Source organism: Polyergus mexicanus, unplaced genomic scaffold, assembly GCF_030449975.1.
Source record: "Polyergus mexicanus isolate NDT 795.1 unplaced genomic scaffold, iyPolMexi1.0 SCAF_1, whole genome shotgun sequence".
Taxonomy (NCBI): Eukaryota; Metazoa; Arthropoda; class Insecta; order Hymenoptera; family Formicidae; genus Polyergus; species Polyergus mexicanus.
In genome coordinates this window covers 3,007,030-3,034,241 of record NW_027223321.1, presented here as the reverse complement: position 1 = coordinate 3,034,241, position 27,212 = coordinate 3,007,030, and the positions used below count along the sequence as shown (strand labels likewise).

The following is a 27,212-nucleotide window of genomic DNA, read 5'->3' as shown; positions in this document are numbered from 1 at the left end:
ATTATCAAAATATATAAAGTTTATTTATTTATTTAATAAGAACGCGCTCAAATAACAAAAATTCTTACACAATAATGTCATAGCGTTTCCTCTTATCACTTTTTTTTTATCTTGCACAGGGCCTGCAGATATTTCACACGTCTATGATTACAGCACTATTTTCAAACCATGATTGTCGCATCGTTGCGTTAGTGCCTTTAAGTACGATTCGAGTACGATCGTGTCGGGCGTGATGTGCGTGTGCGACTTTTCGCGAAGCCTCGTTCAGTGGATTCAATGAATTTGACAAGACTCAGAGAATGGTGAATCGCGTCGAGAGGTTAACGGCGAATAGCAGAGTCTTTTGTGGAAAATCGATTAAATCCAGGCAGACCGTGTGGAGAGATTCGACTACGTTCATGTCGTCGCGCGATCGTCGCTGTACGCTATAGATAGAGAGGGAGAGAGAAAGAGATAGTGGTTTGGCCGATGGCGGCGGCTGTCAACTCGCGGATCTCGCTCTACGCTCGGACAGTTCTCGGCGATTTCTCGGAAAATCTCGCCTCTCCTGATCTGAAAATAGCCGCCGCGCGCTCGTGCTGAATGCGCGCGACACGATTTATAAGACCGCGCGACTAAGAAGAGCCTCTTATATGACATCGGGCAAGGAAACAATGGGGTAAGTGATTATTCTCCGGCAAAAGATACACTTCGCACACCGCCTTTTAAGGGTGTGTAACGTGCATGTGTATACACGATCGCGCTAATTTTCATCTCGCGCTCCCGTGTATGTATAACGAATTGTTCTTAATACGCCTATCACCGGTGCCTCCATCGTGCCGGATGAATTAGATCATTTTCAATATGTAGGAGACAATGTCCCTGTGCAACTGCATTTCTCTCTCCGTGACATCTGTTTCTTGGACGCGTTTTATTTCGACTTGATTGACAGTAATGACAATGCGGTATACGTATTCGAGTAATGTGACGCTCCAAAATAAGTTTTCTCCTTTTTTTTTTGTAAAATAATGACGAAACGCAAACTCGTTTTTCGGCAGTCGTCTCATTTTTCAATAACTAGGAAAAGGAGCCAATACGTTATACACAAATTTTTTAATAAGCGAGAAAGTTTTAACATTTTTAAGATTTGTTTGGTACACACACATGTAAAATCACACAATATATACACAGGCTATATTTTTATAATATAAATAAAATATTTCTTTTATTCACGCGTTTATATATTTATTTAAAATCGAGCAGTTAATATTCAATCTCCTTTATTTTATTATCCAGACAAATTTATTTTTACTCTCTTGTATTCATGAAAAAATAATTTTTAACAATATGTATTGATAAAATATTTAAAATTTTATTTATCGTTAATTAAATATAAATAAATACTGTTTGTTCTTTATAGAAAATCTTATTGTACATATATTATCTTTCTTCATAATTTTATATGTCAATTCTCTATTATATCTTTGAATATGCATTTGCTTTAATGAGGTCAGATAAAAATAGACACTTTGTATCATATATGTAAGATCACATACATACATATGTATATACACTCTTATTTTATTATTTAAATTGATTACAGTGAACAACCAATCTTTACGTGCAAAGCGCACGTATTTCATATTGATCCCAAGACAAAGCGATCTTGGGTACCTGCATCATCAGCAGCAATATCAGTATCATTTTTTTATGATTCTACCAGAAGTCTGTACAGAATAATATCAGTTGAAGGAACAAAGGTGTGATCAAGAGTTATATTTATAAGCATAAAAACGAAATAGATTAGTATTTAACATATATGCTCTCCTTTCTTCTTTAGGCAGTTATAAATAGCACAATTACGCCAAACATGACTTTTACAAAAACATCACAGAAATTTGGCCAATGGTCGGATGTCAGGGCGAATACTGTATACGGTTTAGGTTTTGCATCTGAGGCTGAGTTAGGAAAGGTTTGTGTTTACATTTTTATTACAATCTACAAAGCAAAAATCCTTATATATTATACTCTCAGAAGAAATATTCTTTATCAACAGTTTATTGAGAAATTTCATGAAGTGAAAGAAGCCACTAAACTAGCCAGCGCTAAGTTACAGTCGAATAGTTCTTCAGTTACACCAGCTACTAGTGCGAATGTTAGCCCTATTACGTCTCGGTCGGGTATGCCATCGTCGGAACAAGATCTTATCGATCCGCCAAACTCTTCGATGATTAACTCCAATGTGTCGGCATCGAACAACCCGAACCCGAATGCCAATATGATATCCGCTCAGAACAGTGTATCTTCGGTAAGCAGCAGTCCTTTACCTGGTAGTTGTCAGAATAAAGTGGACGATGAATTGAAAAACACAGTCCATTCAAGATCACAGAGTGTTTCTCAGCAGAGTACAGAAAGTCCGCAGCATCAAGGGAAATCGGCGCAATTGAGCTCTACACAAGGTGGACAGTCAGCTGAGGTGCAGCTCAAGTACGAGAATGATAGGTTGAAACTTGCTCTAGCTCAGAGTTCTGCTAATGCAAAGAAATGGGAGGTACGATGAAGAAAATTCTGTTTAGGAATATAAATGAAAATTATGTATAAGCGATAAAATAATGCAATTGATATTTTATTATAGATTGAATTGACTACCCTCAAAACCAACAATGCAAGATTAACAAGTGCATTACAAGAATCCACAGCTAATGTTGACGAATGGAAGAGACAGCTACAATTATATAAAGACGAAAATGCCAAAATAAAAGCTAAATACGCCGATTTAGAAGTTGGAAAAATCGCGGAGGGAAATAGCGAAGCCTTAAGATTGAGAGTTGAAGCATTGGAAAGTGAGCTGAGAACGCGAAATGAAGAAATCAAAGCTCTCACTATGGCTACTAAGAGTAAAGATTTTGTGGTATGTATACAAGGTTTTCTTATATATTAATCTTTTCGTAAATATAATACTTCTAGTATACTGAAGTTTTAGGATAGTCTTCCAAATATTTGATTAATAAATATCTCATTTCTGTCTTTGCAAGACTCTACAGAAGGAGAATGCAGAACTTCGCGATATGTTAAATGTAGTTCATGAACAATTAGAACTTGCATTGAGTGCAAATAAGGTTCAAAAACAAAATTTGGATACGTTAAATGCTAGATTAGCTGGTTACATACAAGATTTGGTAACTGTACATCGAGAAATCACAAATACATTGCAAACTTAAGTTTGCATCGTAGGAAAACCTAAGAATGCCTTTCTTAGGTCTTTTGTATCTACTGTAAGCACGATGTACGAATGGATGACATAGATTAATAATCAAGGGAAAAGTTCCAAAAATTAAAAAAAAAAGAAAAAATCGAATGCAGATTAATCGAACAGAAAAATTATAGAATACTGAGATAGTCGTCTCTTGAAAATAGTACACTACAGAAAAGATCGCTCCCCGAGCATGTATTTATATTGAATCGATCTGATCCGTTTAGCATTTCTCTTTAGAAATAAGTTTCGTGCCATAATCATGCTATTGTTACACAGAATAAGACACTTAACTTTACCACCTGTTTTTCTCCTTCCGAAATTCTATGCATTTATATGCTTTAAAAATGCTCTATTTATATATATAGCCTTATATTATAAATGCAATATGAATGCAGTTACAAATTTGCACTTGTGATTATTTTCAAAAATAACCTGTTTTCAAAGAAAATGATAAAAAAATTTAGATGAATTTTTTTCTATAAATAAAAAGATAAGTTTTATCTTACAAGTTTTTCATATAAGTTGAGATTATAAACTCTGCTCATTTCTTAAGAAACTGGCTAATGCTCGTCTAGATATTATTTTTTTGAAATTTACATTACATATTCTTGTTTTTTATCTACAGTTTGTAAGACAGTAATATCTTGATAATTTTATAGAAAATTATTACTAAACGTTTCATCCTAAACATAATAATAATACAGTTATTGCTGTATACATACATATAAAATCATGTACAGACATTAAATCAACAAAATTTATATTTCAATGACTTAAGAAATTTATAAGATTTTTGATTTGTGAATCTTTTATTTTCTCTTTTGATATCTTTTATTCCTCCATCTATATTTTCTATTCTAATGTATCAAGATGAAATCTTACATGTAGGATGTTTCGTAAAATATATGGAGATATATCTAATAAAGAGATATCTCGCAGGTGAATTCAAAAGTGATTTTTTAAGAGAAATCCAAATGGGGAAATTTAGTATTTTAAGGAGTATGGAGTCAATCAGCATGTTGCATATTGACCAGATACTAATAGATACGGGTAATATGTAAGAGAGAAAAGGATACATTTGCAAACATTGGGATGTATTTAAAAATTTAAATATTCTATACAATAGAAAAGTTTTTTGGCGTTTTTTAAACATTGATTTTAATAAACGCAATGACTTTCTATTGTGATGCACGATACTTCAAAATTTTTCAAATTTGCTCCAATGCTCAAATGTAACCCCGTTTTTCTATGGATAATACAGGGTGTCTAAAAAAATATACGATCTTATTTATATTAAGATGGTCGGATAGATGGAAAAGAGAGTTTATATAAACTTATATCTAAAATTGCTTAATATTATTGAATTGGAAAAGATTGATCATTTGTTAGCAAAAACTGTTCTTATTGCTTTCACAATTTTTTAAATAAGTTACTAATTCAGAAACAAGTGCATGTCAGTTATTGTTCACATATCTGCATAATTACATTTTTTTTTTTTTTTTTAATAATACAAAACACTTGCAATCAGTTTTTATGTAAATTAGTGAACAAATGCAGTGAGAGAGTGCTTGTACATATAAATAGAAAAAAATATGGACAATAAGAAAAAAAATCACTTTCAAGCAATTTATATATAGGGGAAAAAAAGAAATATTAGCTTTTATATATTTCTTTTATCTGCAATTATTTTTTCTAATCTTGCTCAGTGCTTTAAATTAAATTAAATATTCTATAGTGATATATAAAAAATAATACTTTTATTTAACTTTTTTACTTTTCTACTACAATTTGAATTTTAGAATAATTTTAGATATAAGATGACAATGAGACAAATACTATTAATAATTGAACAAGAATGTTTTCTCTGGAATATTATTTAGGAATCATTGCTTTACTTATCTATAAGATCATCTTTGAATGTTATTATGCAAAATGTTTTCTTTCTTCATGTTAATTATGCGTGTGAAACATCATGATATACACTACACATTGATATATGAAATGGCATGCTTGTGATAGTTTTACTTATGTTATGAATTACATTTTTCACCATTTTTGATCTTGTGGATTAATCATTCGTTTTTTTTTTCATGAATCCATATACTTAATCATAATATACAAAAATTCAGATAAGTGGATATTTTATGGTAAAATTATTTATAATCAGTTTTCCGCAATACAGTAATATCTGTAAGTATTCTTTTATGAAATATTCTATATGTAGCTTTTTCTACGATGTTGGTGGAAGATTTTGGATGGTAAAGTTATGTGTCTCACTCTGTAAAGTTCTATAAAAAAGTATACTTTTATTGTTGAATTTGCCGTATGTGAGAATCATTCTTATGTATAAAATATAGTAAAACGGCGACTGTCCCGTGTGCGTATTTGTGAGAGAAATGTTTTCGTAAAAGCGTTCCTGCAAATGCCACTAAATAAAAAAAAGGCAAGAAAGAAAATAATATTCTTTCAACAAAGATTCTCGATATCATAGAATGACACAAATATAATATCCGCTTCTTTAAACACATTATCTAATATTGAAACATCATCCGCCTCTCACAACTATTGTGTTTCGACTAACGTATGGTATATAGAAAGAATAACCCCTCTAGCATCACACGCACTTTCTCCCGATTGTAAATTCTTTGACTTAAGTGGAAAAAATATTAAAGAGATCAAAGATGAAAGAAAATGCAGTGAATCTGAAACACTTTGTACATACATTAATTTCAATTCTTGAATCCTGCAGTACTTGTGTGCGGCATGCCATTGTAAGATTTATTATCTATGCTTGCTTATTAATGATTATTATTAATTTTATATTATTGAAGTCGCATTTGACGTTAGATTAATAATGTTTTCATTTTAAAGACTTTTGTGGTGCAATTTACATCAAATCTAAGACTGTATACAGTATGACAGAGCTGGAGGGTTTAAAGTAATGTTATATTTATCACAATATATTATCTTGTTATTAGAGAATTTATTTATATTTAAGAAGCTATATACATTTAGTTCTTATTTTGTATATTAAAATACTCTTTATAGGTATTATTTTATCTTTTTACACTATATGAAAATTGTTATTATATATGTATACTTCATATTTAATATGTATATCTATCATGTTTCTTTTATTAGAACAGTTGTTACTCAATATCGATTTTCGAGTTAATCTACATGCGGATAATCAACATTTTATATACGTATACTATACAATGTTATAGGAATATTTTCATTTTCCATGACATATGTATTGAAATTAATAATTGTTGCATGAATCATAACGCGCGCATTTACAATTAAGTGATTATGTGCACTAATGTCGAATCTATCGGAAATTATATAATTATGTAAGAATTAAGTTAATAATTTTAAGAGAACGCGGATTTATATATCTTTTTTGCAAATTGCATTTTATACAAAAATTTATATTGAATGCAAAAATGTGTTTTGTAACATTTTCTTATCGTATAAATATTTAGAGAACGTATTATTATTATTGTGAAAAGCATTACTCTATTATCATTGCTATTGTGCTGCTACTTTTACTATTGCAATCTTTGCTATTGTTAACTCACTCTTTTATCTACTATTACTGTTGCTTACATAAATCTCTCTCTCTCTCTCTCTCTCTCTCTCTCTCTCTCTTTTTCTCTTTCTTTCTCTCTCTACATTTCTTATCAACATATTTACGTTATCATTATTTAAAATTATTGTAAGTAGCATTTCCGCGTGTTAGAGATATTTTACTAGTGTTACAAATACATTGCATTAATTATGTGTGTGCGCTTGCAAAAATGTTTAATAGTCAAATATATAAAACATATCAAAAACCATGATTAGCATAATATGCATTTCTCCCAAATTTTGTTTTCTTTTTTATTTCTTGAACTTAGGCACACTCTCATAACAAATAATAGTTATCACATGAATATAATTAACAAAATCTATACATTTAATATTAGTAATGTTTAGTAAAACAAATCCTGATTATATAACAAAATTGATTTGATTACATTCGTATTGTTCTTGCGTATATCATTTCTCTTTATCATCAATGATTTATATTGGGATTTGGGATCTGATATCAGATATGTACTGTATAGAATCGTTATCAAGACTTTGACTATATAAGGTAATTTTTTACTGATGGTCCAATCAGAGAAAATTCTATTTAGAAATATAATTCGAAAAGTGTATAAACAAATTTTTTTATACAAAGTTTCGTTTTTGAGATGTTCAAATTTAAACAAAAAATTAGAAAATTAATAATTTCTTTGTCTTAAACTTGCATAGCTTATTAATATCAGAAAATATTTAAAAATGCAGAATATGTTATTCATTTAGGTCTAAAGTTTATATAGTTTATTCGAAAATTTTAATCATTCTTTATTTTTTTTGGATAAGCTGTTAAAAATTTTTTAATCATACCTTAATTCTTTAGTGAAAATATCGAAGCGCTAATATCTTTCTGAATTATAAGCGACTACAAATAAAGATCTTTTTTACAGCAAAAAAATTTTATATAATGGAGCTTTAATTTAGAACTTGATTATAAAAATATAGCAATAATAAGGTATGTTAAGTTATAATAATAAAATATATATATGGTAATCAGAATTTTTTTAATATTTGGAAATTAAATGAGTTTTTTTTTCGCTTTGCTAAGAGATCATCTTCAAATTCGCCGGTTGTTGGATCAAGACTGCGTGTATATATCTCGAAACATCTTGTATAGTCAAAAGATAATAAGTAAGATGTGTGTACGATTTGAAGATGTGTATAACGTAGTTCCTTTGCTACGCACAATTTAGAATCAACGCGAGACTCATTTCGATGCATTTGACAAAACTTTTTAGTATGTAGTATGTATTGACCTTGTTTTATAAATTCTTTTACAATGTGCTTATAATATACTGCTAAAAAAAAAACTATGTACAATATTTTGCGAAATGTAAGAAATTCACATTATCAGGATATTACTTGTGGTTATGAATAATTATAACATTCAGCTCGCATATTCTTGACTGTACTATAATTGTATAGTACAAACGTATAAGGGAACGATTCGCACAAGAAGTCTGAACGATTTTCTCAAAGTGGTAAAGGTGATAAAAAAAAAGAACCTAGACAAATTTTTAGTAAATAATTAGATAAGATAAGTGCAAGAGATGTGTTAGAGAATGCACTTTTTATCGTACTGACAGTATATATATATATATATATATATATATATACACACATGTATGTATTGAAAAAAAATGTTGAGGAGATGGATTTTCAATTTGAGGAATTGGAAACGAAAGCCTCGCTTGCCATATGTAATCTTAATAAAACATTTTCAAACGGCTCCACATAGAATTTCTTTTCTATCACAAGCTCTATATACACATGTCAATTCCAAATAAGAACTCATTAATAATAATCCGCATTAAAAATTATCCCCAAATTTATTATACAAAGATAGAAGATCTCTCTCTCTCTCTTATCAAACATTATTTTACCAGTGTAATCCCCTTTCAATAATACATCCGATCCATTGATGGATATATATATCTCAGAAAAAAAATGTTGAACAAATCTCTTTCAAGTACTTCTTTATATAACATTCCCGTAGTATCGGATTAGACTTATCAAATTCCCTTTAAATGCGTCATCGAATCTTTATTACAGTATGAAGTGAATAAATTTATTTTGAATAAGAATGCATGTTATGCAAGTGACATCATACAATGCAGTCATATAAGGTGTACATACAGGCACATAGAAATTACGTCTCCATAGAATTTAACGATACTGGAAATTCAACAAAATTTATAATATTAGCTAGGCATACATATTAGATATTTTGATATGATATTTATTCATTTTTAGTTCGATCTTTGTCTACATATCATGCAAATAATAAATGCCTAGACTTTCGGGACACTATATATGTGCTAATTCCGTCACGCATTCTGCGTGTTCAAGAGCATCGCAAGATCTATTCAGATTTATTCTCATTCAATCAAGGATTATGAATCATATATGCTCTTAATAAGTAATATATTATTTATTGAGAAATGAAGGAAATATGTAATAAAAGAGTTTCATTTTAAATTTTGAATTTTATTAAAACTTATTCGTACGCAAAACATATATTGATGTGCCTAAATTTTGGTAGTAAAAAATATTTTCATTATATTTCTATCGATCTTTTACGGCGTTAGCCCGGCGGGCAACGATTCACCCATCATATCCTTTGGCTCACTTTTGCTCACTATAGGATATTCCGTTCTCCACGTCATTATTCGGCGCTACGTCGCCAACCCCACCAATGTGAACGTTCTCTCCTCTCTCCTTCAATGCGTCCTTAATATCGCCGCTGTCAGAACAGTTTCCACCCAGTTAGCAAGGTATTCGCATTCGTGCACAACGCGACGAAGAGAATCATTCCGAAAGCAGCCGGCTTTCTCTAAATTATTCAGTGGAACTAATACATATATATTAACGTAAGTAATATTAAAATTATTTAATATAATCTATATATTTAGTCGGCAATTTAGTAAACAATTCAGCTGTATCATTAATTAGAATATTATGCATTTGTTTGACTTCGATAACCTTGGATAGTTAAATTCTAAATGTGATTAAAATATAATCAGTGATTTTTATTACACAATCTTTATAGAGATTAATAGCTTGCTTTATCGACGACATGAGTAAACAGAATATCTATTTATATATTTATCTTTCTATTTTGCAATTTAAAAATCTAGAAAGATCAACGTTGAAAAATTAAATTTATAAAAAGAATATTTCTTTTTTATAAGATACAGTCCTCAATTCAAAATTTATATCGCGTTATTTAATCAACATTTTTCTTAGCGATTGAAATCTAATATTTAACATCAACTTTGTTTAATAACATTAGTTGTATTTTTATTAGCTGTGCTTTTATTTTCTTAAATGCTCCGCATTATAATCATTCTAGTTTTTAAAAAAGAAGAATACGTCATTAAAATTGTATGAATCATTCTGAGAATCGGAATTTATGAGTAACAGAAATACTTCCGCTGTACTTTCGTCATCGTAGGCAATTACATTTAATAAATATTTTTATTAAAAACTAAGTAATTCATCGTTTCGCATTAAAAAACTATTCATCGAAGTTATAATCAATTGGTATCGATTTTATGCTTCTCGTATGTATTCCAATAATATTGGTGCCAAGGTAATAATTTTAGCAAGGGTTATTTTGGAAAGTATTTTTTAATATTTTTAATATTTTCAATAAAAATAAAAAGCAAAAAAGTTGCAATTGATCACAACTTGATAAAAATAAAGAAAAGCAATAAGAAGAAAACAAAAATACTATAGTTAAAATTAATTTCGTTAATTCAACATTATTAATGATTCAATATTATGATTAATTTAACGTTCTTAATAATTAATAAAATTATATGAATTATATAAATAAATTAATTGATAAAAATAAAAAAGGTTATACGGCTATAAAATATTCATAACGTAAAAACATTTTTTTTCCATGTTTTTCCTGTTATTTATTTTTACCCTTGCACGTTTTTTCCTTCAGAAAAATAGTTGGAAATGATTGTTAAATTGCGGTAATATTGTTTCACGTTTAAAAATCAATCATGAAATTTATAGACTGAAACCGATCGATATCGATTTCATCTAATTCGCATTATCTACATCTATGTCATTCAAAATTCGGCAAAAAAAATACCGGGCTGTCGGTGTCTCCGTCGTCTTCATCGTAAACAGATATAAAACGTATTGCCCCACCAGCGAATTCCTTTCCTCTTCTCTTCCGTGCTGCTTCTCCTCGACGGAGAACGTCTTGCAAACCGTTAGTCGGCTACCAGCTAGCAGAACCGATACAGTTTTCCGGAAAGAGCGTACCTCGCCGTCAAAAAAGGTAAAACCAGCCACACCCCAAGTGTCATTTTGCCGGTCTGATCAATATAATCCTGCGGTATCCTGCAAAATAACATTCTTTCATAATTTTTGTCATCTCCTAAATCATAAAATAGACATACAATCATTTTGATAGTTGTACAAATGTACAGTAATAAGCAAATGGATGTAGCGCATTACGCGATGAGATCATCGTTTGTACATGACGTATATCATCTGAAACGAGTCAAGGACATACTACCGCATCGTCAGATCGCACGGTTTACACACATTAATTATTATGACAGATGAAACATCATATCAGCGTAGAAAGTCGCTCTTAATATAATTTTATAATTACGATTTACATTATAATTAAAAATTTACATTATAATTATGTAAAGAATTTTATTTGAACAATGCGATCATTTTTATTTTTCGAAAAATCACAGATTATTACTGTAGTTAAATAATTAAATAATATAATATCTAAAAATTAGATATACACATATTAAAGTTTAAAAGAAAATTGCTAAATTGAGAGTATTTGAGATGTAAAATAATAAATATATTAATGTAATAAAATGTTTTTAGGTAATCAATAAGATGGCAGCTAGTCAATATTATCACGTACAGGTAATTTATGTTAATATTTTATAACGAGATGTAAATCTCGGAATAATGAGCGTGCAACATCATGATTCATTTCGTTTTAATTTATCAGTATGAGTGGACGATTTTTGCAATATTTCTAAAAAATAATAAATGCTTCCAGTGTACACCCACCGTGTATCCGGCTGATCCCTTCGATGCTGAGGAAGATGCCACTCTCTTACGAACTGCCATGAAGGGTTTCGGGACTGACGAACAGGCCATCATTGATGTTCTGGCTCATCGGGGAATCGTACAGCGATTGGAAATCGCCGACAAATTTAAGACGATGTACGGCAAAGACCTCGTCTCTGAGCTGAAGTCGGAATTGTCCGGAAATTTCGAGACGGTCATTTGCGCCCTGATGACACCTCTTCCTCATCTTTATGCCAAGGAATTGCACAATGCCATTTCCGGTATGGGTACTGATGAAGGCGCACTTATCGAAGTCCTTGCATCTTTGAGCAATTACGGCATCAAGACAATATCGGCCGTTTACAAAGAACGTAAGTGGTAATAATAATAACATATAGTAAATAGATCGCAAGTTCCTATGCAAAATATTGTGTAGAGATCTGTTTGTTCTTAATTTAGCATTGTCTCTTGTACGTGAAGTAGAAATGTTATCTAAACAAATTTGAAAATTGCGATTCTTATTTCGGATAATTAAAAACATTGTATTTTCGTTTATCCTATAAGTTCTGCTCTATATGTATTCAATTTATCTTGTTAGTGTATGACAAAGAGTTAGAGGATGATCTCAAGAGTGATACCTCCGGTCATTTTAAGAGGCTTTTGGTATCATTGTCCTGCGTGAGTAATAATTGAAAGATACTGTGCATTCTGGTCTGTCTCATTTAGTGTTTTTCTCTATTCTTTAATTACCAATCGCATACACAGGCCAGTAGAAACGAGAATACTGACGTCGATGAGGAGGCCGCACTTCAGGATGCCGAGAAACTTCTCGCCGCAGGTGAAGGACAGTGGGGTACCGACGAGAGTACCTTCAATGCAATTCTCATCACTAAAAGTTATCCGCAATTGCGAAGGATTTTTAAGGAATATGAACGTATCGCCGGAAATAGTTTGGAGGATGCTATTAAGCGAGAATTTTCTGGTTCTCTCGAGGACGGTTACTTAGCTGTGGGTAAGAAATAATTAAATTAGCTATGCAAGTATAAGAATTTATTTGCTATTATTCGCATCTTTTTTCTAATTTAATCTCTCGAAATATTTTATTCTTCTGAATGTAATTCGTCTACTTTCATCATTCTAAAACTATATATAAATGAGTTTTTCTTTCAGTGAAATGCGCTCGCGACAAGACTGCCTATTTTGCGGAAAGACTGTACAAAGCTATGCGCGGATTTGGCACCACGGATTCGACATTAATACGCATAATTGTAACACGATCGGAGATCGATCTGGGCGACATTAAAGAGACTTATGAGAGACTTTATGAGAAATCTCTTGCAGAAGCCATCGACGTAAGTAAAATACTATTTTTGCTATTTCTTGCAATCGTAATAATTTCACTATATTTATTTTAAGAATAGCTGTTTCATTTGCTACTTTTTCATTACGTTTTGCTTTTATAGCGATATAAAGTTTTGATAAAAATATAAAAATAATAGTCTATATATATATAGATATATTAAAAAAAAAAAAAAAAAAAGGTAAAGCTAAAATGTCTTTTTAACAACAGATCTTTTAAATCGTTTATTTTGTTCAGTCGAAACTGAACTTTATTTATTTTCAGCGCTTTAATTATACAGCCTTAACATTTACTCGCTTAATATAGCAATAGTAATGCTTTTTATCTCTATATAATCAAAATTTATTATGTTATGCATTTATGTCATAATTTCACCCTTTCATGTACGACACATTCCTTAACTCGTGGTCAATAAAAGCTGCGTTTACAGTCGCTGAACTAAACAACAATAATAATGAATAATAATAATCTGTTAACTCACGTGTACGCGCTGTATCTCAGCATTGCATATAACTTTCCATAAATTTCAGGACGACTGTTCAGGCGACTACAAGAGACTCTTGCTTGCCCTTCTCGGATGAAAATATTTTGATTGTATGCAACAGTCCCTTTTATCGAAATCCTACTTCAGTATCGCGGAAATTACATATATCCTATAATGTTTCGTTATATTATAAGACCTTGGTTAATTTAGTTTATTATATTTTGCTAGTCGTTAATAGTGAATATAGTATTATTCATGTTATTTATATTTTGCGCTTCATCAGATAGTGCAACATCTGTAAAAACGTATTAAAAAATAACAAGAAAATACACGCACATGTAGAAACTTGGCCATTTCTGTACATGAGTTTCTGTAAAGATCGAAAATTAAATATCGATTTATTGATTGGCACTGTATACTAGCACTAGTAAATTTTTGATCAAAATGAAAATTTGTCCCTTTTTGCACTAATATTATTAATTATTGTCCATCTTTGACTACATGAACGTCTGTATTAATTACATAAATACATGAATGTCTATATTTGCTTTGACTTGATAGCTTTAATTTTTCCACATTATTTTGCATTTACAGAATGACTGCAGCGATGACTTTAAGCGGCTTCTGATCGCGCTATTGAATTAACGAGCTCGGGAAAAGTTATTTCTGTTATTAAGAGCCCAATCAGATGTTTCGCTCGTTAATACAAGTGTCAATAATTTAAATCTAAAAAATGCATGCAAATGAAAAATATACATTTTATCTGCAATTAATGTGTACTTTTGCAAATAAACTTTTAGCTCATTTTATTGGTAACATGGGAGAATATCTTTGTTTTCTTTTCCAGAACGATTGCGCTGCCGAATGGAAAAGGCTATTGATAGCAATGTTGAATTAAAAATAGTTATAATTATATGAATAATTATAATATAGTTATAACCATGAAGGGAGAAAGAGATAAAAATAGTGTTTGGGACAATGAGTATATATAAAATAAATGTGCAAAACACTTATGCTATCATTCTATATATATTATGTAATAAATCTATAAAATTACAAAAATATATTATATATATTTTATAAAAATATAACTATAAAAGAAAGAAGTAGCACTGTCCTATATAAAAATAAACATAAGTATTTTTAAAGTAATATAAAGCTACCATATTATCTTATATCTTTAAACAAAAGCTAAGTAAACTAAGTACTATGTAAATATGGCACAAAAATAAAAGAAATGGTATAACATATATAAAACTTCAAATATAAAAAATATGTAATATAAAATTATTTATATAAATATATATTATTTATATAAATATTTTGTTCAGCATATATACCATAATCACACTAACAATAAGTAATATGGAATATTTTTTCTTTTCAAACAATAAGGATGAGGAATTTTTAGGAATTTCAAAGGGAATAAGGTTGTTAATACAACCTAGTTTTAATTTAAAGAATCTAAATTTCATAATTTTTCCTAAAATCTCAAAACATCCATGAAACTTATCATTAATATCTATATCGTACATATGCAAGCAAATTTCAATTTCTATTGCATCCACAATATCCTCTCCTACACAGAAAGGTGGTGGGTTCCTACCTAAAAATATACATTTATTAAAATATAATACTAAAATTATACATTTTTTGATTTGCACCTTGATATTACCTGAAACTGTCTCGTTAATAATTGCAAAATTGTTGTATGTTACTGTGACAGAAAACCCATAATCGTACTCTAAATAACTTGCATTTGCACATACTATACATAAAAATAAAGTCTCAATACAATGCAACACATATAGAATAATATTAAGCAACTAATAGTATTGTGCATAGGTTAAAAATTATTACTCACATGTTCCATTTAAAGAGACTGTATCCCATTCTATAAATTGACAGCATCCACAATTATATTTAATACATTCACAACCATTATCACGTATTTCTAAAACATATTCATCTAAAAAAAAAATATATATATATATATAAACTTAAAATAAAAAATTAGAAACTTGCAAAGTAATTTAATTTTCTAGATCCTTAATTTTTTATGGATTAAATAGAATATTGTACAAATTTTCTTTTTTCTTGTAAATATAGTAATTTGGTAAAAATAAATATTACTATATTATAAAAAATGTTATATAAATGCGTGTGACACTTTCACATTATAAACACATATATTGTTATAAATGTATAGCTTTAATACATACTGTATGTATTGGCTTGCGATGTTTCAGAATCTATCGTTTGTATTATCACATTTTGATTTATTCCTTCGACAATTTGTATATAAAAGTACAATATCAAGATGATACTAATATTCATCATAATGTTAATGCGATATAATTGTTTCATATTTTTGTTTTATTGTCGTAATATTTGGCGACAATTATAAAATAGCTTCAGATATTTTCTTTATAGCACCGTACACTATCTTTTTACCGCTTCAATGGATTCTTATCTTACGCCAATATCATATTTCCGCTTCGTAAGTTCTTCGGGATTCCCGTGATTCCCGCGCAGAAATGAAGTTTGTACTTTATAGTTGAACTTGTTGCACTTTTCATTCTTTCTCTTTATCTTCAACTTCTATAATATTGTATATATATATATATATATATATCCATCTCATTTTAGTGTAGGAGTTCACAAAGAACAAATCTATAGACTCGGCGATCAAACTATGTATTATATTTTCTAAGGCTTAAATCATTTATCATGCAAACTTCGCATATCCTGATTGGCTGTTATTGGAAGAGCTTTAGGAACTTTCCTAGAGGTTTTCTATCCGATAGCCAATCAGTGTGTCCGACAAACTTTATGTTAATACCTTACAATTTCCGATTTTACGGAATTTACCTAATATTAAATTTTTATTTATTCCAATATGTCTTGTTAGATAATAATATATACGATGATATATATATACAGAAAACACATATTTATATCAAAATTAAAATTTTTATTTTCAATCTATATTTTTATTTTATTATTTGTATTCATCTATTAAAAATTTTTAAGAAAAGGAAGATTAGAAAAATTATACATGTATAAGAAATTGTTTTACACAATTATGAAATATGGCTTTATTTCTTAAATTTTATTTTTTTAATTTGAAATAAATATTCTACTTATTTGTAGGATTTCTGCTGATAGAGAAATATTAGTTCCGATAACTAAAAACTTTCTTACAATTAAAATAGGTATTTCGATTATATAATTATAAAATAGTAATCACATACATGTACAACTTCCAAATTTATGTTGGTAATTATTTCAATAAAGTTGTCGGAGAAACAATGAAAAATAAAAAGAATTAGAAAAAGATACTATAATTCTTACGATTTTTATTTGAAGGAAAAGAAATCTTGGGTGTATAACTATTTCTTGAAATAAATTATCATTACCTTTGCATTCAAGACGGATGAAACCGTGTATATAAAGCGAGGAAAAAAGGGAGAGAGAAAGATGAACAGAGAGAGAGAGAGAGAGGAGAAAAACGTACGCGGGAAGAGGAATGAAAGATCAAGGTGCAATAGAATGTAATACGCGATAATCGTCGTAAGCGTCGTCCGTGATTGAAGCACACGCGGCGAATGTGCACACAACCAACAACACACATGCCGCGCGCGTAGAACGCCGACGAGATCAGATTATGAGGGGGCGGAGGGCGGAAAAAGAGCGAGCGGCCAGCGAGCAGCGAGCGCGACGGCGACTGCCATCTTGATCGTGACGCGCAACTTAGAGGTCGCGGGCTCCACCAGTGACGAAGCAACTGGAGTTTTGACGTGGCTGCTACGTACCTGCCCGACTGCCCACTCCGATTGCAGCAAACTTGGTGACGAGAAATACGTAACTGGTAAGTACCCCAGCTGGAGAATAATAACAATCGGGCATGGACCAGCGCGCTCGCGTTCGACTTTCACGCGCGACAAAACCATCCGTCTGCCCGATACGGGCGTGCATTTGTGGTTTTCTCTCCGCCGTGTCCGCGCGACGATCCGCATTTACGTCTGCTGTGCGCGGAGATACCGTGAAATATGGCGCCCCGACGAGAAACACGCACGTATTTCTCACCGCGAGGCTAACGGGGGGGTTACGCGAGCGACCCTTTGACATTCGTTCCCGCGAGATCGTCGCGAGATCATCGCAATTTGCGCTTCCGGGGTAGACGTTAGGCGCGAAATAATTCTCGCGTTTCCCCATGCGCCGTGATTCGTCGTTTCCTCGCTACTCCACAAAGTATCGTCGAATGTGTTTATTGTTCTCACCCGTATTATTTTTAGATCCGCTTATGTAAATGACGCAGTAAGCACCACCGGACTTGTCATTGGCGGCAAATTTAAACCGCACGGACGACTCGCGACTTCCCTTTTTCCTTACCCCGATGAGCTTCGCGAAGATTCTTCATAAAAGAAATGCGTACGAATATATTTACTTATTATTCTCTCGCGTTCTTTTCTCTATTTATATCCAATCCAAAAATTTGCAACAATGTCATAGCAAATTTTTCAATCAAAAATTTCTTTATCGTATCCAATCAAAAAAAAAAAATATATATATATATATATAAATGTTAGATTGTTTACATTTAAATATATGCATATTATAGAGTTGGATGCACATTAATATATATTAGTTTTATATTATATATATTTTCACAATAGAATACAATTAGATTCATTTTTATCACTTTACTTATCACAGATATATGTAGTACATTGAATTTTTATATTGCAGAGCTCGCGAGGTAGCCGGGCTATGGAAAGTATGGTCGAGGAAAATGGATCAGCCGTCGATCCGTTGTCCCAGGGCTCCCAGAGCGGTGATGCTGCACCAGCGATTGCAACTTCGGTACAATCTATCGATAGAACGCATCAGCAGCAAACTCACCACCTGGTAGCTTCTACCAGCATTGTGCAACTGACACTACCTTCGTCAGGAACAACACAGGTATACAGGAGACTCTCCTGTGTATCTATGTCCGATAATTTGCTTTCTCTTTATTTCGAAGCATGCATATATCATTTATTTTGTCCTTTAATTGTGATTATTTCTATAACATAAGTACCATTTAGGTATCTGATCTTGCATAATGCTGGTTGTATCTTAGAAGATTACAAAGTTTCCTTAAGATCTCCTTCGTTCTTAGATGGTAAGATGTGTAGGGAATACTTTTTGCGAATGTAAAATTAAGCATATAAGTTTGAAGTTTAAAATAGGTTCCGCAACTGTTCTTACATTACGCACAACAAATAACATGTACGTTATTCCTTTTTATTATAACAAATTATTATATTGATGGATATCAATGCGCATATAATATTATACGCGTTTTAAATATATGTAAGGAATAATGATCATGTGTGTCTGTAAGTATAGTTTTAATGATGTAACCTTTTGTAATACTTGACATTTCTGTGACCTTTATGTAGGTGCAATCAGTCATACAACCCAATCAACAGTCTGTAATACAAACCGCGACGAACTTACAACCTGTTGCCATCTCTAAAGGAAACGTTATTCTGGTTAGCAAACCTAATTCCGTTATACAAACCGCGCAAGGGAGTCTGCAAACTCTTCAGGTAAAGTTTGTATCAATTTCTTATAATATTGTATCCCAGAATTATTTAGATAGATATTAATATGTGTAATACAATTATATCTATTGTATATATGAAAAAATAGAATATTTAAATAATTTAATAATAAAGCATTAGAAATAGTTAATAAATTTTCTTTGTTAAGGTGGTTGAGACTGGTAGTGATGACAGCTTCTCAGATGAAGATTCACCTAAGAAGAGAAATATTCTTACCAGACGACCATCTTATAGAAAGATTCTTAACGATTTAGGCGGAGGAGAAATTACAGGTAAAACAATCTCTTTTTAAAAAAAATGCTCATGGACACTTATATCATGTGACAAGAATGTACAATATCAAGAAGAACTGTTTTATCTACGTAATTTACCTAATCACAGATTTATCGCAGATATAAATTGTAAAAGAAATATTAAAGATTAATAATTACATTCGCGTAATTTTACTTGCTCATATAAGAAGTTTGAGCGCATGTCAATTCATACAAATCAATAAATAAATATATATATATATAGATACAAAACGAATAAACAATATAATAACTTGCGTATTTTTGCATATATATCTGAAAGTCATAAAATTAAAAAACTTCAGCTATAAGAATATCTAGCATTGGTATTTAAGTGTCCTTTTCTTTTTTTAAATCATTATTATATATGTTAAGATATGTATGTCACATATATATGTATGCTATTGCCAATTAGCTATGGTATAATGAGTATTTGATATGTTAAAGCTCTTAAATATATTTCAGTAATTTAAATTGCAAATAACGAAAGCTTTTTCAAGACATATTACAGAAGTTTATGCAATATTGAGACATCTTATACAATTATACAACAATTATAAAATTATATATTTTTTGTTGCATGTATAAGAGAAGTATGCCATACCAAGCTTGTACTGTACAATATATATGTATATATATAGTAAACATTGAATTGTTAACTTTGAAAACAGATGTGGAAATTAAGATATGAAAAAGTTTAGATTTTGGAAAGATTTGTGTATAGATTGCTCCTCTAACCTATCATAATGTTATATTAAGCAACAAGTAACCGAAAAAAATTAAAGAAAGATTGGAAAAGATAAACTTAATAATAAAAAAAAATCGAATAAACAAAAGCCAGAAATTGACTATCTTGGTTCGAAAAAGATATAATTTCTAAATACTTTTCATCAATGAATACACTATTGTCCACCATAATATATTATGGAGCATCAAATATTATTTATGATTACCAGCTTGAAATTTACATTCTTTAATTAATTTCTAATGTATGCGGAATATATTAAAAGGTAAAATCAAGTGGCATCAATATTACAAATAAATATCGATTTTTGATAAATGAAAAGAACAGTATATATTATAACACACAAAGAGATATTTAAATAAAATAAAATTCTTTGCAATATAATAACATACAGCATCAAACACATAAATAAATAAACGATTTTTCTAAATTTATTTCTTGAGCAAAAATGGGATAATCTTTTTGCAGATCATAAACCGCGTATGTCATTGTATCGTTCTTGGTACATCTTGTATGTATCTTTGATCATAATTTATATAGAAATAAAATATTTATATTAATATATATGTAATTATATAAGTTTGTATGTGTTTTCATAGAGAATATATTTTGCGTTTATTTATATATGGACCAGTGTCATTTACATAAATTATTTCTGTATATCTAATATTTAATTATTTCTCTCTCTCTCTCTTTTTTTTTTTTTTTTTTTTTTTTTTTTTTTTTTTTTTTTTTTTTTTATGAGCTGACTGCACACAGCATATTGATAAATATACAGCTATATAATCAACAGCCAGAAAAGAAATAGTTTGACAAATTATGGTCAGATGACAAATTTTTATTTTATTCTTTTCATTTATCACTATGATAAAAAGAACTTTAATCTCTGGATGCATAAATGCTCTCTTGCAAGTATAGAATATATTTATCCCATACGATTCAAATTTTATATTAATAAAGTATTTGATTTGGCGCTCTGGAAAAAAAAGGAAAAGAAAGCGGTACATTGTACATAGAATGATGCATATATATTAACGCGATACCGGTTACGAGTTAATGGGGGTTTGGATTGATTCGGTGTTACAGACGGTCGTTTGCCCCCCTTAGAATCATCTTCCGAGTGTGATTCTAACGTGGACAGTGAAGTGTCTTCCCATTCGCTCCATTACCAAACAGGTTGGTTACTTTATCTTCCTTTTACATATCTTTCCTGGCTGTATTACGTTCCATAGGCTGTCTATATATATATATATATATTTAATATATGAGGGATGCTAGATATAAATATATATATATATATATATATATATATATATGTATGTATATGTATATGTATAGTTCTTTGTATTCTTCTGGATATTAAAGGAGATGATGTTAGAGGGGTACTTGGAAAAAAAAAAAAAGGAATTGTATAAATTAAGAGATGCACACTCTCACATTTACAATTGTCTTCCATCCCTGTGTGTACTGCCTAACGTGATATATCATTTTTCACGATACTCGCTTGGTGTGGCATTCTTGCTTATGGGATGATGTCGATATATTTGTCATTCGAATCATGCGGGGGAAAAAACGCTAATATCTTAAAAGATCATTTTTCGAATGAGATATTAAAGACGCAATAAGTATCATATTATCACGCATATAAAATCTTTTTCAATGCAAGCACATTATCATTTTCAGCATTGCGTTATTGTGATACACGCGCGACATATTATTATTATTTACAAATTACTTTCCTTTAAATATGCGTTATGTATCTCCGATATAATTTGTTTTACAGTAATTCCTGCCGGTACTATTCAAATTGCGACCCAAGGGGAGGGAGTTCCGGGGCTTCACACATTAACTATGAGCAACGCGGCGACAGCGGGTGGAGCTATAGTGCAGTATGCACAGGGCCAGGACCCTCAATTTTTTGTCCCAGGTGTGCTTTTGCATCATTTCCGAGATGTCAGAAAGTCTTATTTTATTTCTCAATACTTCGCTTTTATAACACAATATTGTATTATTCTGAAATAATACGTTATTGTAATTTTTCTTTTTTTTGGCACATTACTATAATGTTGTTTTATTATGTGCGATTATAATTTAATTAATATACAAAAAAGTAATATATTAATATATAGCATTAATATAATAGTAATATTATACATACATTATACTATAAATCTAACAATACAGTTTGACATATTATTTAAGCTGTTTTTTTTTGGCAAATATGGTAGTAATTCTTATTGAACAAAATAAGCAGAGTTTAGTAGAAAATCATATCAAATTTTGACGCGTACAACACAAAAATTTGAAAAGTGCAGTCTCTCACAATGTTCCAGCTTACACAGGTCATGGGGTTGTAGTGGAAGATGCGGCGCGAAAGAGAGAATTAAGGTTGCTTAAAAATAGGTGAGCAAAAACTTGTCCACATATCAAACACATTTGTACAAAGAAATCTTATATTACACAAAGATAAAAATATTTTCTTTTTTGTATATAGTGTGTATATAAAAAAATCTAGTGTGCAATAAAAAAATCTTACTTCTATATTTTGAATGTATTTAGGGAGGCAGCGCGTGAATGTAGAAGAAAGAAAAAGGAATATATAAAGTGCTTAGAAAATCGTGTTGCGGTATTGGAGAACAGGAATCAGACGTTAATCGACGAATTGAAATCATTAAAAGAACTATATCAGCAGAAAACCGACTGAGATTGGTATTTGAAGTTGACGCAACAGTGTATCAAAACTATTATCCAGTCGAAGAATCTGTACATGTCTTGTTTGTGTACATTATCCTAAATGTTACTAGGAGTAAGTGATGGTGATGTACATGCATTCTTATAAATAAGCGTTTTTCTGTAACATACTGTATTTAAGTAACGAATACGAAGGCTTGTGAAACTTGCTATTACTAAAGCGGGAAGCCAAAGTTATATGAGACACAGAGGCAGCAGACACGTATAGGCAATATTTGGTATATCAATCTCTATTTTTTGGATAAATATAACGACATTCGGAATAAAATCTATATATTTGAAGAAATTTCAATTTCATAGTCTCGAATACTTGGATCGCGTTAATAATTTAACTGGCATGATATACATGTTTGTTTCTAGTAATCACTGTTTACCGCCCATTTGTATTAAATAAAGACGTGCCTTGCTTCGCGACATATTGTGATTTATTTTATACTAAAAATGGATAAAGTAGCTACTTGATGAGCACAATAAAATAAAAAGCTCTTCTTTCTATTATGAATGTGGAAATTATGTTGTGGGGCGAAGCAAAGTAAGAAAGCAAGACGCGTCTTCTTCTATTATTGAAACGGGTTTTAATACAAATCTGTGTCATAAAATAATGAAACCATTTATATGTTGGTTTTGCGAAGAATTGGGAAGCATGCAATGCAACACTGGAAAAGATTTGCTTCTAATATGCTGTTCTAAAATTGAATATTCCACGAAAGAATCTTGGCAACGTACATAGAAAACTATAAAGATAGTTACACGATAATGCAATTTGAAATTGTATAAAAAAAAAAGAAAAAAAAAGATGCATTTCTCCAATTTCCATAATGCCTGCATCGCTTTTTCGTTTGTTGTATAAATGCGCATATATAGGGCGATATTTTAAAAGTATCGCTTTTAAAATTAGTAAAATAATTTCTGTTTTGCGTCTCTCGTCAAAATGCCCCATTCATCAAATGCTGGACAAACACAACACTTGTAAAATATGAATGTAATATACATCAGGAGTGCCTTGAAGATTTATGTATACTTGCGGTATATATATACATATGATTGATTGCAACAATAAAAAAAGCAACGCGTAATATATGTATATGTATGTATATACGTATGAAGGAAAATATGTTGTAGGTAAATATGGGTAGATATATATATATATATATATATATATATAAACACACACACACACACACGATATTTTTAAAGTATATTAATATAGTTTTATGTATACTTGACATACACATACACACACACATATGCAACTCTATCACGAGAATTGTATTATTTTTTGGAAACTCGCGTTTCCTCATAATCTCGTTGTCGAATCGAAACCAATTACTGACACAGTCGGAATTTCGCGCAATGTATTGTGAATAATATGCGTGATTCTATGAGGAAACAACGTTAAAAATCCAAATAAAGAAAATAATTTTTTTAACAAAACTCGTTGCAATTAATGACATAGCATGTAAACTTTAGTTGTTACTTTATTGATACAAATAATTTTAAATTCACACATATGGCATTTGTGTTATTTCAAAAAATATATATATGTATTATCATATATTTTCTGATGCATACAAAGATACTAAAATTGTTTATATTAAAATGGTATGTACCAGAAAATTCGTATTTCGCTGGATACAATCGTTTACGAGTTTCGTATTTTACCAATCCATAATCATTCGTAGTTTTGTAATGCTGATATGCATAATGAACATTGTCAATTTATGAAACATTGCTTAAGAAAAAGGAAGAAAAGGAAACAGAATGAAAAAACCATTAGAGATAATAAATGTGCCGTATCCTTTACATGTGCATTTTATTACTGCCATTGCAGTTATCAATTTTTCATACTTGAGTTGAAGGCTTATTTATTTCATTTATTAGACTAGAGTACTCTCCTCTTTTACGTGTTTTTTATAAGCAAATTTTGTTAACTTTAAATTATAACCCTTATTAAATGTTTTATCAAAATGGAGGACTACCATTAGAGAACTCTATATGCAGTATATATTTGTCCCATTTTTTTTTTGTTTCTATAATACAACAAATATGATTAGAAATAACTAGTTAACTTATATCTCTTGATTTTAGTTTTACAATGTGTTTGACAAGTATCAATTTAAATCTATTTTTTTATTTCATATAATAAAAAAAAAGAAAAATTATACTTTCTTACAGATTAAGGTTTCTTTAGAAAAGATAAATATATATTTTAACATTTATTAAATCAAATATATATAACATATTGATTACACACAGCGTAACATTATATCATTAATTTTATATATGTTGGAGGATATATCAAATAGTAATGAGACAAAACTTTTTTAATGACCCATTAATTTAATCTTTCAACATTTTTTACATGATCTTTTTTGAAAAAGTCCTCTTATTTTGCAATGCATTTGTCTTATTTTATTTACCATATCGCATTTGAAATACAAAATTTAGTTTATTAAGCAAAAGATACTTTCAAGACCAAATCACTTCCATAGCTTTTATAATTTTATTATGCAACAAGTAAACTTTCGACCTTTCAATTCATTGCAATAATTAGTCTCATTAATTTTAATATTTACTCACATAATTTATTTTATATGCACATATACAATACTTACACTCTTCATTAAACCTCTGCCATTATTTTATCTGTGTGCAGATTCTTTTATAGTATTCCCATGTATTCTGCAAAAATATGATAAATTAGTCACATTTTTAACACTAATGCTTTTCACAAAAATTGTTTAATTTACTTCAGATGGTAGTGCATGTAGAAATAATCATAATAGAGTAAAAATTTAGGTAAAACTTTTATCCTATTATTTCATACGCCTGATATTTCATCCTGTATTATTTATATTTAAATATTAAAAGCACATGTAATTTATATATAACAAATAATAATACTTACCTAGTTTGCTGCAATTATGTTGGCATGCATCATATAATTCTGAAAAAAATATATTAATATAATTTATATATGCTCAAACATCATTTTGATAAACATAAATATTTATAAAATGTTTCAGTTGGTAGTGCATGTATGAATAATCATGTGACTTCATACTTAGACAATTTCATCCTTTTAGATTTACACACAAAAGAGAGATGCATACTTTATATACAAAATGATCACATAAGAATTTGCTTCCTTTTATTTTCCAAATGTTATAATAAATACATCTCCAATTTAATTATTTAAATTGAATTCTAATGCAAGCATGTATATTAAAATAGGACAAGCATTTGCAATGGATGCACGTGGATTACAAAGGATACATAACGCGAACACAATTTAGTTATTTCGGCAAACTATTATATAACCGCCAATTAAAAAGAAATTATTAATTACTGAAATCTTTTCTTTTTATAGAACGCAATTTCTTTTGATTTTATTACCTCTTGCCGTAATGTATAATTTAATCCTCCTTGGTGCTGCTCCGTATAATTTCCTTACCATTCCTTGCTGCATTATAGCCGACTATGACCAGCAACCAGCACAGGTAATATATATAGAAATCTATGGTAACTTGCTATAATCATAGAAATAAAATTCATAGACAGAGCATTAGCTGCATTCAGGATGCGTTATTTGGGACAAAAGGCAACGCGATAGCCAATCAATTTACAGCTTATTCGTAAGCGAAAGGTTTATTGGTTAGAGCCCATATAGAGACGTCAAAATGTCCTCACTTCCGGTTTAGAAATTGTTTTGGACGATTGTGTCTAGATATTCACGCATGTGCACATTTGCATTCAGATTTTAGTGAGATTTTCTAGTTATAGAAAGTGGTACTTTTTGTCCCAGAAGAGGACGGAAATCCATAGAGGAAGGAAGATAGAAAAGCGTGCAATGATTCATCTAGTTACTTGTAATCACTTGTCTACAATAGGTGTAGTAAACCTTTAGCCTTAAGAAATTGACCAATCACAATCAAGTATGAAGAGAATACTCGACTATGATTAGTCAATTTCTTAGGGGTTACTACACTTATTGTAGATCCGGACTAATGAATAGCTTGAATCAGCTTGAATGACACAATGCAAAAA

General features: G+C 30.2%; 4 protein-coding genes and 1 long non-coding RNA gene across 23 annotated transcripts; 3 read left to right on the top strand and 2 right to left on the bottom strand.

The window, feature by feature from the left end:
- The first annotated feature begins 218 nt into the window (after nucleotides 1–218).
- Nucleotides 219–6,295, top strand: Homer (homer protein). 3 transcript variants are annotated; one of them, XM_070292796.1, is made up of 7 exons: nucleotides 219–658; nucleotides 1,583–1,739; nucleotides 1,820–1,951; nucleotides 2,036–2,287; nucleotides 2,384–2,530; nucleotides 2,615–2,890; nucleotides 3,015–6,295. In XM_070292796.1, the coding sequence occupies exons 1-7, from the start codon at nucleotides 633–635 to the stop codon at nucleotides 3,198–3,200; spliced, it is 1,176 nt and encodes a 391-aa protein (XP_070148897.1). In that variant the 5' UTR covers nucleotides 219–632; the 3' UTR covers nucleotides 3,201–6,295. The 3 variants fall into 3 exon arrangements, with proteins under 3 accessions (XP_070148897.1, XP_070148887.1, XP_070148880.1); XM_070292786.1 differs by having other exon boundaries at nucleotides 2,381–2,530; XM_070292779.1 differs by having other exon boundaries at nucleotides 2,036–2,530.
- A 3,321-nt stretch (nucleotides 6,296–9,616) lies between these two features.
- Nucleotides 9,617–14,897, top strand: LOC138931680 (annexin B9). 5 transcript variants are annotated; one of them, XM_070292711.1, is made up of 8 exons: nucleotides 10,923–11,159; nucleotides 11,732–11,773; nucleotides 11,913–12,294; nucleotides 12,522–12,601; nucleotides 12,689–12,935; nucleotides 13,094–13,275; nucleotides 13,814–13,877; nucleotides 14,362–14,583. In XM_070292711.1, exons 1-7 carry the CDS (start codon nucleotides 10,938–10,940, stop codon nucleotides 13,862–13,864), a joined length of 1,206 nt encoding a protein of 401 aa, XP_070148812.1. In that variant the 5' UTR covers nucleotides 10,923–10,937; the 3' UTR covers nucleotides 13,865–13,877; nucleotides 14,362–14,583. The 5 variants fall into 5 exon arrangements, with proteins under 5 accessions (XP_070148828.1, XP_070148812.1, XP_070148819.1 ...); XM_070292727.1 differs by lacking the exons at nucleotides 10,923–11,159; nucleotides 14,362–14,583 and adding an exon at nucleotides 9,617–9,729 and having other exon boundaries at nucleotides 13,814–14,337; XM_070292718.1 differs by lacking the exons at nucleotides 13,814–13,877; nucleotides 14,362–14,583 and adding an exon at nucleotides 14,615–14,897.
- A 50-nt stretch (nucleotides 14,898–14,947) lies between these two features.
- Nucleotides 14,948–18,064, bottom strand: LOC138939007 (uncharacterized). The gene is made up of 6 exons (XM_070306447.1): nucleotides 17,187–18,064; nucleotides 15,990–16,368; nucleotides 15,632–15,736; nucleotides 15,443–15,535; nucleotides 15,108–15,373; nucleotides 14,948–14,974 (listed from the first exon to the last, which is right to left on the bottom strand). The coding sequence occupies exons 2-6, from the start codon at nucleotides 16,132–16,134 to the stop codon at nucleotides 14,948–14,950; spliced, it is 636 nt and encodes a 211-aa protein (XP_070162548.1). The 5' UTR covers nucleotides 16,135–16,368; nucleotides 17,187–18,064.
- On the top strand, nucleotides 17,333–24,954 carry Crebb (Cyclic-AMP response element binding protein B). Of its 12 annotated transcripts, XM_070292588.1 has the most exons (9): nucleotides 17,335–17,638; nucleotides 18,066–18,201; nucleotides 18,520–18,732; nucleotides 19,215–19,364; nucleotides 19,528–19,651; nucleotides 21,501–21,590; nucleotides 22,198–22,341; nucleotides 22,748–22,817; nucleotides 22,974–24,954. In XM_070292588.1, the coding sequence occupies exons 3-9, from the start codon at nucleotides 18,541–18,543 to the stop codon at nucleotides 23,116–23,118; spliced, it is 915 nt and encodes a 304-aa protein (XP_070148689.1). In that variant the 5' UTR covers nucleotides 17,335–17,638; nucleotides 18,066–18,201; nucleotides 18,520–18,540; the 3' UTR covers nucleotides 23,119–24,954. The 12 variants fall into 12 exon arrangements, with proteins under 12 accessions (XP_070148698.1, XP_070148689.1, XP_070148742.1 ...); XM_070292597.1 differs by lacking the exon at nucleotides 18,066–18,201 and having other exon boundaries at nucleotides 17,333–17,638; XM_070292641.1 differs by lacking the exon at nucleotides 17,335–17,638 and having other exon boundaries at nucleotides 17,648–18,201; nucleotides 18,520–18,633; nucleotides 22,757–22,817.
- Nucleotides 24,568–26,666, bottom strand: LOC138931674 (uncharacterized). 2 transcript variants are annotated; one of them, XR_011446661.1, is made up of 4 exons: nucleotides 26,562–26,666; nucleotides 26,074–26,112; nucleotides 25,781–25,847; nucleotides 24,568–25,195 (listed from the first exon to the last, which is right to left on the bottom strand). It is a non-coding gene; the product is annotated as an uncharacterized lncRNA (long non-coding RNA). The 2 variants fall into 2 exon arrangements; XR_011446662.1 differs by lacking the exon at nucleotides 24,568–25,195 and adding an exon at nucleotides 25,493–25,695.
- Between the last annotated feature and the right edge of the window lie 546 nt (nucleotides 26,667–27,212).

What these genes read in the sequence shown, in the direction of transcription:
- Homer (XM_070292779.1), top strand. Translation starts at nt 633, where the DNA reads ATGACATCGGGCAAGGAAACAATGGG. An exon ending in TATCAGTTGAAGGAACAAAG is followed by an intron (nt 1,740 to 1,819) that starts GTGTGATCAAGA and finishes TTTCTTCTTTAG; the next exon opens with GCAGTTATAAATAGCACAAT. An exon ending in CTGAGGCTGAGTTAGGAAAG is followed by an intron (nt 1,952 to 2,035) that starts GTTTGTGTTTAC and finishes CTTTATCAACAG; the next exon opens with TTTATTGAGAAATTTCATGA.
- LOC138931680 (XM_070292718.1), top strand. Translation starts at nt 10,938, where the DNA reads ATGTCATTCAAAATTCGGCAAAAAAAATACCGGGCTGTCGGTGTCTCC. An exon ending in GTCAATATTATCACGTACAG is followed by an intron (nt 11,774 to 11,912) that starts GTAATTTATGTT and finishes AAATGCTTCCAG; the next exon opens with TGTACACCCACCGTGTATCC. An exon ending in ATCGGCCGTTTACAAAGAAC is followed by an intron (nt 12,295 to 12,521) that starts GTAAGTGGTAAT and finishes TTATCTTGTTAG; the next exon opens with TGTATGACAAAGAGTTAGAG.
- LOC138939007 (XM_070306447.1), bottom strand. Translation starts at nt 16,134, where the DNA reads ATGAAACAATTATATCGCATTAACATTATGATGAATATTAGTATCATC. An exon ending in ATCGCAAGCCAATACATACA is followed by an intron (nt 15,737 to 15,989) that starts GTATGTATTAAA and finishes TTTTTTTTTTAG; the next exon opens with ATGAATATGTTTTAGAAATA. An exon ending in TATTAACGAGACAGTTTCAG is followed by an intron (nt 15,374 to 15,442) that starts GTAATATCAAGG and finishes GTATATTTTTAG; the next exon opens with GTAGGAACCCACCACCTTTC.
- Crebb (XM_070292597.1), top strand. Translation starts at nt 18,541, where the DNA reads ATGGAAAGTATGGTCGAGGAAAATGGATCAGCCGTCGATCCGTTGTCC. An exon ending in GGAGTCTGCAAACTCTTCAG is followed by an intron (nt 19,365 to 19,527) that starts GTAAAGTTTGTA and finishes TTCTTTGTTAAG; the next exon opens with GTGGTTGAGACTGGTAGTGA. An exon ending in CCCTCAATTTTTTGTCCCAG is followed by an intron (nt 22,342 to 22,747) that starts GTGTGCTTTTGC and finishes ACAATGTTCCAG; the next exon opens with CTTACACAGGTCATGGGGTT.